At 45.0% G+C, this 10,212-nt stretch overlaps 1 protein-coding gene across 1 annotated transcript; it reads left to right on the forward strand.

Moving 5' to 3' along the window:
• Nucleotides 1–7,346: 7,346 nt before the first annotated feature.
• On the forward strand, nt 7,347–9,142 carry SIVA1 (SIVA1 apoptosis inducing factor). The gene is made up of 4 exons (XM_042814822.1): nt 7,347–7,478; nt 7,567–7,758; nt 8,259–8,415; nt 8,910–9,142. The coding sequence occupies exons 1-4, from the start codon at nt 7,361–7,363 to the stop codon at nt 8,965–8,967; spliced, it is 525 nt and encodes a 174-aa protein (XP_042670756.1). The 5' UTR covers nt 7,347–7,360; the 3' UTR covers nt 8,968–9,142.
• The last annotated feature ends 1,070 nt before the right edge of the window (nt 9,143–10,212 follow it).

The following is a 10,212-nucleotide window of genomic DNA, read 5'->3' on the forward strand; positions in this document are numbered from 1 at the left end:
GTTGTTAGTATCTGTTCATTTCTGCAGTATTTGCATTAACTATTGGCTCACCAGCCCTGTGAGACTGTCCAGAAGATGAGGAAAGAAAAAAAAGCAGACATTCTGTAAACACATACTGTTTATAACCTCCTTTAATGCATCAGGTCTTGGCCAGCAGCTGCACTTTGCAGTGGTTGGAAGTAGGATGCACTTTAACACTGCACAAATGTCTTTGGCAAAGAGATATCTATCTCAGGAAAAAGCACTCGTGTGTTTGAATGTTCTTGAAGTACTGAGGTACTGTACTCTTCATTTGGCAGGCACTGCCTTTTGGAAGTTGAATAAGTACACTGCGTTGCAGGCCTCCAAATAGTGCTTCAAACAACGGTGTTAGGTTTTGGAGATACCTTCCCACTGCTTGATAAGTGACAGAGTCGTTTTTGGTGGCAGCTGAAACCCTTAGAATACCCAGGGCAGAAGTTCTAGTGATTGAAATCGTTTCTTTTGAAGTGCAGAACAGCCACCTGTATGTGCCTTCACAGCAAAGGTGGCACTGTGCATCTTCATCTTCTCCTTTATTGGATAAAACTTGCAGGGCTAACTGAACCTAATTCAAGAGTGTGGAAAGGACATTTGCCAGTGAGGTTTGTGGAAGCCCAGATGGCCTCTAAATAAAGATTCTCCCATGCAGGGGTCAGGGGTGCTGAAGTGAGCCTTTGGGGCGCCTAACAAAGTCATGAAGTTGATAAATACAGAGTATTACCATTTCTGTCACATAAAAAAGATATTTAATGCTGTTCTTTGCTTCTGAAGTAGAAAGTCCCAGTCACAGACCTGCTGTACTTAGAGTGATGTTTCCACTGAGATTCATGAAGTGGTACAGTGCTCTGCCATGCATGGGAACCTGTCCTTTGGCAAGTGAAAACATTTTGAATTGGGAGAAATGGGACAACAGACCAGGACGCAGCTGGCTGAGAAGCAGCTTCACTACGTAGTACCTGTGGTTTACAGCAGATGCCAGGCTGTATGAACCAACAGTGCATTCACATTTTGAGTAAAGCAAACAGCATTCTGGCATATACCAGAAGGACAGTCACCAGGAGCCAGAAGGACATTAGTTCCAATTGCTTGTGCTGATGAGTTGCTCGACTCATTCATGCTGAATATCCACTCTTTTCCACTGGTGTTTGTTGGAATGACATGTTTTGTGTCCTGGGTAAATGGCTGAAGAAGAAAAGAAGAATCAAGCAGGATGATGCGCCATGCTTATTTTAAGAATCGGCCTTGTTGCAGATGAGAGTAGCAGTGGTCCCAGTGCACAGTGACGGTACATCAGGACTATGGTTATAACTTTACTGCTTAATTAGTGCACGACAGCATTAAAATTTGGCAGTGCTGGTCAAATTCTGAACTTTGCATTTTGTACTTCAGCTTTCTTCTGCTTCGCTTATTCCAGCCACGAAGGCCGTATGCAGAATACAGAATCCAGACTATCAACCCTCAAATTGCCAGCATAGTTTTTTTCGTTGTCTCCTTTAGTAGTATTATATTTTGTGTTCTCACATAAATTTGAAAGACTTACTAGAAACGTTTATTCCTGCCTTGCAATTGCATACACTCATTCTTTCAGAATTCTGGAATGCTTCTTATATATATACTAACAGAGCTGCAGTCAAGTCTGTGTCAGATGAAATACAGTTTGAAGACATGTATTGGAGTTTTTTGAAGTTTACAAAAGGTATTACTTGATGTTCTCAAACAGTGGTAAGATTCTCTATCACTTCTATAGAAGATTACTAGAAAAGGTAAAAAGGAAATCAAAACCGTGATTTAGGTTAGAATTTGGTCTACTGGCTGTAAGTTTATGCGTTAGGCAAACAAGAATTTACCTTCAGTGATCTCTACTTGCCTCTACTGAGTAGCTGGGTAAAAAAGCATCTCCAATTGGGCAGAAGAACTTAAGTGCGAGTAAAACAACAGCAATGTTCTGCGTAACAGTGCTGGGTGCTGAACTTAGCTGAAAGAGCTACCAGGATCTGGGACTAGCAGATGGGGGGCAGTGAATTTTGCAGGCTACTCTTCCACTGTCTGTCAGTTATTCAGTGTCAACCTTACAGTTTTATCTTTGCATAGGTTTTAGTGGTCGTGTATTTAATATGGTAGCTGCTTGTCGAGTGTAGGTAGCGATAAAGAAACAGGATTTGAAACAAAGACAGTACTGAATATCTTTGCTGTCACTCTGGAGATTTTCCACATCTCGAGGATGGGATGCAGAAGATGCAGCAGAAGAATGCAGGGTTGCCTGTCACGTCAACATCTCTGAAAATTCCATGCATACAAATGGCAGGAACATACTGAGCAAAAATATATAGAATGTAATACTTTGTAATACAAATTTTACACAGTCACAGGGAAGAAACAGGAGATGCTAGCTAAGGTGTTACAAATAGGAGACTTTTTGTGTATTAGAGATAGATTTGCATTAGACTACCTGATTAAAAGACAGTGCTGGTACTGATGGTAGTCTGAACCCTACATAAAATGTACCGATGATTTCCATGCTGAGGAAACATGCCAACAGCATGCAAAGTCTATTAGTTGGCACCCTGGGTGGTAGGCCTAGTACCAAACATTGCTTTTATAGCTTATATCACACCACTCGTGCAGGCTGCTCAGCAGAGAGTGCAGAGATAGAAGGAGTACTTTGAAGGCCTCCCAAATGTAAACAGATTTCCATCTAAAAGGCTGCACTGAGAGTTTCCACGTTAGCCCTAGTGATGGCTGCTGTGGCTGTGGCATGTTTCCTGGCACTGCTTGCACATTCACTTTGCTCTGTACAGTTTCTGTACAGAGACAGAGATCTTCTCAATCCAGGACTGACAAGACGCACATATTTAAAATAAATACATTCTGTGAGCTGCTGCTGTGGAAACGTCTGTAATACACAGTGAGTGCAGAGAAGCAGCTTCTTTGCCAATGCATGCTGGCACTGCCCTTTTGAGCTGAATGGATGAACCTTGAGTTGTTCCAGATGGCTGTTTTAGGAGCTGTCTTGTAGCAAGAATTCATTCCACAGCAAAATAAAAAGACTGGGTGCAGACTGGATGAAGTTGCAGTGTGGAGACAGAAGGGTTTTCCTGGAGCTCCCCATGCTGTGTGAGGAAGATGATGCTTTCATCTGTGTGAAACTAGCAAAAGGGCAGAGGTACCTATAGCCTCTCCCACACAAATCCACACTCAGTAGCAGAACAGCACTTTCTGGACACAGAATTTTTTGGATGATCACTTAGAATTAAATGAATAGGAACGTTGTCACCTATAGTGGAAGAAATCAGAGCACCCTGTTTCTGGTAGGTGTGAACGTGGGGGTTTTTTCACATCCAGACCTTCATTCAACCTGGCACAAGGAGTGGTTGTATGCCACAGTATTAAATCTGCCCAAAACACATGGACATACATTGCTGGTGGATACTTCATTCAGTATCTGATGTGAGTAGACTCTGTTTCATACCCAGCTGTATAGTTCTTCGATTGCTTTTTTCCTTGACAGATTGAAATAAATTGGGCAGAAGAGAAATAAAAGTAAACTGTGTGCAGCAGGAAGGAAGACATGCGACTGGAAAGGCCGGGAGCAGGGACACTGGAAAGCAGCCCCTTTGTGTATGGCTGTCAGTGGGAAATTCACATCTTTCCAACAGCGTTAGCTGTTTACAGTCTTGAGAGTGCCCTCTAGCGTGAGTGGGACCTTTGAGAACTTTGGTCTACAGAGAGAACTGTTGTGCCCCTTAAGAGCATGCTATAGAAGAGCCACACCATGCTAACTTAAGTGAAGGCACTGGTTGCTGTGCCACAGTGGCAAAACCTTGGCTTAGCAGCAGCATGCTTCAGCCTTAATCCTGGCTTATCAAACAGGTTTTGATGTGTGAAACAACTCGAGATTAGGCCACCAGATTGGTTGCTAACTAGTCATAGTGAAATGGCATGCAGCTGTGTGCTGGCACTCGTTAGCAGGTAACATGCAGCTCTTTGATAGGAGTTGTAAATGTGTCATCTGCTGAGGCTGATGTGCTGGAGTACAATAAGAGAATCAAAGGGCACAGAAGAAAGGAAGCAGTTCTGAGCCATTCTGATAAAAGCAGGTTTGTCTAAGAAAGCTTTTTATCTTTGAACCCATACTGCAGGTCATGGAAAGAAGAGCACCGTGGGACTGAGGGCATGGGGTGCAGTGCTGTATTTCAGCCCTGAGCAGAGGATGTGTGGACAGCCTGATACTTCACCCACTGAAACAGGCTGCCTGCTGCCATACAGCCACCTACCGCTGCTGTACGTGTTACCTACCTAAAAGACTCTCCAAAATCTTCCTGTCACTATTTTATCATGAAAACAACGGAGCAGAACGAGAGAATTGGCCATAATCTACTGCTTAGATCAGTACAAATTAAGAGGAAATTCCTGATATAAAATACTGTAGAAGGCAGATTCCCACCTCTAGGTATAACGCTCTAATTTCTCTTTGAATGGCCTAAGAATGTGCTAATAGAATAAATGAGGAACTTTAATTAGAGTTACATGGGGAAGAGCCCTTTGGTATAAATGGAGCGGACAAGAAGCATAAGATATTCTCAAGGCCTTCTGATGTAATGCACATAGGTGCCTACCCAGGCATGTAGAACAACTCAAAAGCTAGTGTGATCTTCTGGATTGCTATTTTTCTGCCACCTGTTCCTAAAATGCAATGTTTAACTTGTTATGGTAAGGTTGCTTGCAAAACAAAGCATGGACAGGAAGACTGAAAGTTGATGAATATTTAAGTTCACATCCAGATCAGCTATTATAAATATTTTGACTGGCACTCTGCCTAAAACAAAAGGTGATTTTTTCCTCAATTTGTTATTCTCCAAGCACCAAAGTTCTTTTCTGTTTAAGAAAACATGTAATCCTTATTTACAATGTCTGTAATTTACACTGATTTGTATTCCACTCAACCTGATTGTTCCTAACTGCCAAAAATTGTATTTTGGAATAGTTGAAAGCACTGGCAGACAGTCAAACATTTACCTTTGTTGTATTATGATGGATCAGAAACAAAAATCTCTCAAAGCTTACAGGAGTACTGAAAATCTCAATCTGCCTGTTTCGTAGGCAAAGTCTATTGGAGTTCAGGTGCAGATGTGAGATACTGACTTACGTGGTGCTTTACAAAGAGGTGATGGTGGCTTTGAGGCCTGACCTCAGGCAGGTTCAGGCAAGATGTCTGTGCGTTTTCATGTATTTGTAGATAACCTGAGAAAGGGGGATGAGCAGTGAGGTGTCGGTTTGTTGTTTGAAGTCAAATCTAAAAGCCAAATTGGGAAGAGCTCCAGCTGCGTATTTCTGAGGCGCTCTCTATACCTAGCAAACAATAAATTGGCAATGTCAGTAAGGACGCAGTAACACACATGGGGGAAAAATAACTGGGCCCACTGATAACTGCTAAGTATTAAGATCCGAATGGGAAGTTTGGCTCAGAAAATTTCTAGACTCCAAACTGCAAGAAGCCGTGAAGGTGAGCAATGGCCAGAATCCCTCTGTGCATGCCCTGACTTTCTCAGAGTGCTGGTAGAAATGGAATATTAGAAGAGACCAACTTGGTGACCATAGCCTACTACTCTATTTTGTTCTTTAAATTTGCTTACTGGAAATGGAAACCATTGAAGAAATTGAAATGCAATTTTTGTTGTGTACGAGAGGAAGCTATCAGCCAAGCAATTTGTCTGTAATACACAAACACAACAGAAGCAAAGTAGCGAGAGAAATATTGTCATTTATATTCTCTGCTTTCTCTTGCAAATGTGTTTTCAAGGTTAAACCAAAACTATCATATTTCTCAGTTACTACTAATGGTTTAGGATTCTTTTGGGCTGATTTTTCATATTCCAAAGCTGTGTAGCAACATGCAAAGTCATTAACTAACCTGGGAGATTGTTAGCATTAATTTTCATGAAAGCTCAGTGCCAACAATCTTTGCCAGATCAGACCTCAGCTTTTTTTTCTGCTTCCGAATCACCAATGGATCTTCCTCAAGGCTAACTGCTATGAAATTAATGGAGTACTGGGAACCATCCTGTTGGGTAGCGCATCAGTGGATCAGCAGGTGAAACGCTTTTCTCCCTGTAAGATGCTATGAGACATTGATACTGAAAATAACAAATTGTTTTGCCTTGATTGCTTACGAATAGGAAATATCTGATCAGTAGCAGACGTTATTACGGTTGAGGCTCACAGAGCAATTAAAGATCTGTCAACACCCACAGCCGACTCAGCAGCAACAGCTTTCTGTGTTTGCCCTGAGATGGGCTGGTGATGGCAGGTTGCGAATGTAACAGCCCTCGAGAAAGTGTAAATGTACCATGAGGTGACAGCTGCAGCAGCACCATCACTGCACATGCTGCTCACTTTCAGATCTCTTTCCCATTAGTGTTTCCCATTAGAGTTTCAGAGCATTCCAAGCAGAGCAGTGCTTTTTTTCTTTCTTATCCAGCTCTCAGACAGTTGAGCTCCATCTGTTGACATGAACACATGCGATCCAGTGCTCTCTGTCCTGATGGGACACTGTATGACCCTTTTGACATTTCCACTGACTTATGTTGCTCAGCTTACAGATGAGATGTTCCTCAGCGAGCTTCAGGGGCATCACAGTGTATACTTAAGGAATGTTCACAAAGAAAATTCCTGAGGAATAAAGAAAAGACCACAGGTTTGCTATGTGCAGTTGGATATCTGTACGCTCACAAGTACATGCAGAAAAAGCCAAAGTAGCAATCTTTGCTGCTGCATGTGGCAGCAGCCAGGCCTTGCAGCACAGGGCATTCCTTTGAATTGCTGCGTGTTACAGCTGCAGCTTCCAGCTTTCCACAAGCCTGGGCTGATCAGCTCTGTGGAAACAATCCATGTTAGTCTGTATGGAATCAGTGTGAGCAGATGTGCAGCTTAGCAGCGGTTGAGTTGCAATGGAGCGTGGCTTTGGTGTTCATCGAAGGAGGAATCCCTTCTGGTTGTGCTTTGGTCCAGAAACCTTGTGTGTGTACAGGTGGAGGGTTGAATACGTGGAACTGAATGCGACGTATAGCGCGATAAGTAGACGGGTATAGCGGGTTTATGCAGAAATAGGAAATAAATTGTAGTACTTCAACATTGCACATTGAAAGCAGAAAACCTGAGGAAACCCGATGATTCTAGTGAGACAGCCCCGCACTCTCAGCACGGAACGACGCCGCCCGCCAGCGCCGCCCGGCCCGCTCCGCCCCTCAGCGCTTCCCGCCCCGCTCCTCCATTGGCGCGCGCGGCGGTGACGCGACTGCTGCGCCGTCGCAGCCGGGGCCCGGCGCCGCTGGCGGAGGCGATGCCGAAGCGCTCGTGCCCCTTCGGGGAGGCGGCCCCGCTGCAGCTGAAGACCCGCGTGGGGCTGAGGGAGCTGAGCAACGGGGTGCGGGGCGAGGAGTACCGCCGGGAGATCTTCGGTGAGACGGAGAGGAGGGGGAAGGGAAGGGAAGGGCGGGTGAGGGGCCGCGGCCGCCCGTTAAACCCGCCTCTCCTGTCCGCCGGCAGAGCGCACCCGGCGGCTGCTGTTCAGGGGCGCTCGGGCGTGCATGGAGGGCGCCTGTCCCGCCGCGCCCCGCGCCGCCAGCCGCTCCCCGGAGCCGGAGTCGGGCGGGCAGAGCGCGGGGCGCCGCCGGAGCGCGCAGCTGCAGATCGGGCCCGACGGGAAACTGCTGAGGTGCGCGGCCGCCGCGGAGAGGGGTGAGTGCAGCGAGGGTGGGAGCTGGGAGCGGGGCGGGATCCGGGCAGAGGGAGCCTGGAGAGGAGGAGCGGCACCCAAAGGGAGCAAACTGGAGAGAGACCGACTGCTTCCGCGGGCTGATAGCGGTAGCGCGAGAGGGAAAGGCTTTGAAGTACAAGAGGGAAGGTTTAGGTTTGGTGTTTGGTAGAAGCCCTTTACTCGGAGGGCTTTACTCTGCCGCCTGAGAGCTGTGGTGCCCCGTCCGTGAAGGCTGGGCTGGGTGGGGACCTGGGCAGCCCGAGCTGGTGGGGGCAGCCGGTCCAAGGCACGGGGTGGAGCTCAGCGATAGGTAAGGCAGCCTGAGCCGTTCTGTGAGTGCTGCGAGCAGTGGTGTCAGCTGCTTCAAAGCGCCGCTGCCCTCAGCTGTAACACCAAGCAGAGATGACGAGTTCCTGCCGTTCTTAGAGCTCTCTGGTTCTCTCTGTTTTCCTAGTTTCTCAGTTGCATCTTTTCTAAGCAGTTCCACCAGTGGGAGTTTCCAAAGCCTGCTCCTCCTGCGTGAGAGCTGCCGATGTGAAGGAAGCGTGTGCGCAGTGCGACCGGTTCATGTGCCAGAGCTGCAGCAGGGTCTGCAGCTGCTGTAATGCCATTACCTGCTCCTTGTGCTCCATCACTGAGTAAGTGCCTTTGGAGTTCTCAGGCTTCCTGTAACACAGTGCACCCTGACGATCTGTTGTAGTTTGTGAAGCCTCAGCAGTTGTCTTAGCTCATACATCCAATTTTCTCAAATTCTTGGATATTGAATTAGGAGCAGTAAAACTGTGTGAAATGTAGAAAATGAAATGGTAGTTTAATCGATCTTCATGAAAGCCTACTTGAGCTTTTCATTTAAATGCTTTAGGTGGCAAATATTGCTCCAGGTGGCAGATATTCCTCTTGCTGTTTCAACAGCAGTTCTGGCCAGTGATGAGCAAATGCACTCCCAAGGAGTGATGTTAAAATTTCCATATCGTCATTAAGGGTTCTGTGATGTAAAGAAAGTGTTGTGCTGGGAGTCATGTGGTTACTCTTCCCAACGGAGTAGAATAGCATTATTTTTTGTGTTCCAAGTACAGTAGATGCGCTCTGACCTTCTGTTCTTCTTTCTTTTTCTTCTTTTTTCCCCTCCTAGCTACGGTGATGTTGGTGAGCAAGTTCTCTGCAATGGCTGCTCGATATTTCAAGTCTGAAACCTGATGAAATATCCTTTATAACTAAGCTGTCTGTAAATTTCATGAAGTCTCCTTCTTACAGCTGGTCAGTTAATCCTTTTAGCCTGTGAATTAATTATGGGATTTCTATGTTTTATATCTTTATATTGTACTTTTTAATATTGTAGTTAAATAAACTTTTATATTTTGAGGATTTCTGCATTATCTTGAGTCAACTCTTGTTTGTTCATGGTTATGACATGTTTGTCTGCAGTGGGCTACTTTGTGCTTTTACCTTCTATTCCTTGTGTCACACAGAATTCAGTGTCTCTCCTGTTGTTGCTCGTATCAGGACATTCTTTTTGTGGATCAGAATAGAAATCATGTGTTCCTCTTGTGCTTCCAGGTGAGTGAGTGTAAGTCTATTCTGAACACAAAACACTTAGTGAACTAGTTAGGGTAGTCAGCCATGCCTGAAAGGACTTCCAGATAGAGAACTTGCTGATGTCCAGTTAGGTTTTCATAAACTGTTGCACATCTTATTATTACTGCTAGCTTGAATGGTTTTAATTGTTATTTCAATAATCTCTTTGATAGAGAAGTGGTACTATGGACTTCTTGAGGGGGAAAAACAGACTAAAGAAAACACAATAGTTGAGTGTCAAAAACTGCTTTTGCTGTACCTCCTCATAAGGTTACTTTTTAGAAAGCAGCTTATTTGCATGAGCTGATCATCTATCCTGTGAATTTAATATTGTCCTGAATAGCTGCCAGAAATAGCTGAAAGCGGTCTGAAAAGTGCTCAGCACTCAAGGTCACATCTCCACAAACTGCCATTCCTCATCTTCCTGTGCTGTCATAGCAGAGACCAGCTTGCTTAGTTCAGTTTATGCTATGGGGGTGTGTCTGTCATTAAGCACTACTGGGAGTCCCCTCAAAATAGTTTTTGTTTACTATTTTCGCAACAGCTGTAGGAGAGAAAAGACTTATAACTAAAGCTCCATATTATGTCCCATAATATTTGCCCTGAATTCCCAAAGCAAAGTCTACCACTTATGCTTCCCAGTCTCCTCAACTACGATCAGTATGTTCTGCATGGAATAACCTTTTCTTACCTGTTTCCCTCCACTCTTGTTACTTCTGTCTGGGGAAATGAAAAGCCTGTGCAATGCTGGCTCAGCTGAAAAACTTATTGGTCTTACGGGGAGCATCTTTATTTCAAATGCTGTTGAAAACAGTCATAAAATCATAACAAGGCTTGGGTTGGAAGGGACCTTAAAGCCC

The sequence above is a fragment of the Centrocercus urophasianus genome, unplaced genomic scaffold, assembly GCF_019232065.1.
Source record: "Centrocercus urophasianus isolate 14NV4802_14NV808 unplaced genomic scaffold, USGS_Curo_1.0 seq_14, whole genome shotgun sequence".
NCBI classification, from domain to species: Eukaryota; Metazoa; Chordata; class Aves; order Galliformes; family Phasianidae; genus Centrocercus; species Centrocercus urophasianus.

Excerpts from the sequence above, each read along its gene's own strand:
- SIVA1 (XM_042814822.1), top strand. The coding sequence starts at position 7,361 with ATGCCGAAGCGCTCGTGCCCCTTCGGGGAGGCGGCCCCGCTGCAGCTG. Across the intron at positions 7,479-7,566 it reads GTACCGCCGGGAGATCTTCG|AGCGCACCCGGCGGCTGCTG; the intron begins GTGAGACGGAGA and ends GTCCGCCGGCAG. Across the intron at positions 8,416-8,909 it reads TCCTTGTGCTCCATCACTGA|CTACGGTGATGTTGGTGAGC; the intron begins GTAAGTGCCTTT and ends TTCCCCTCCTAG.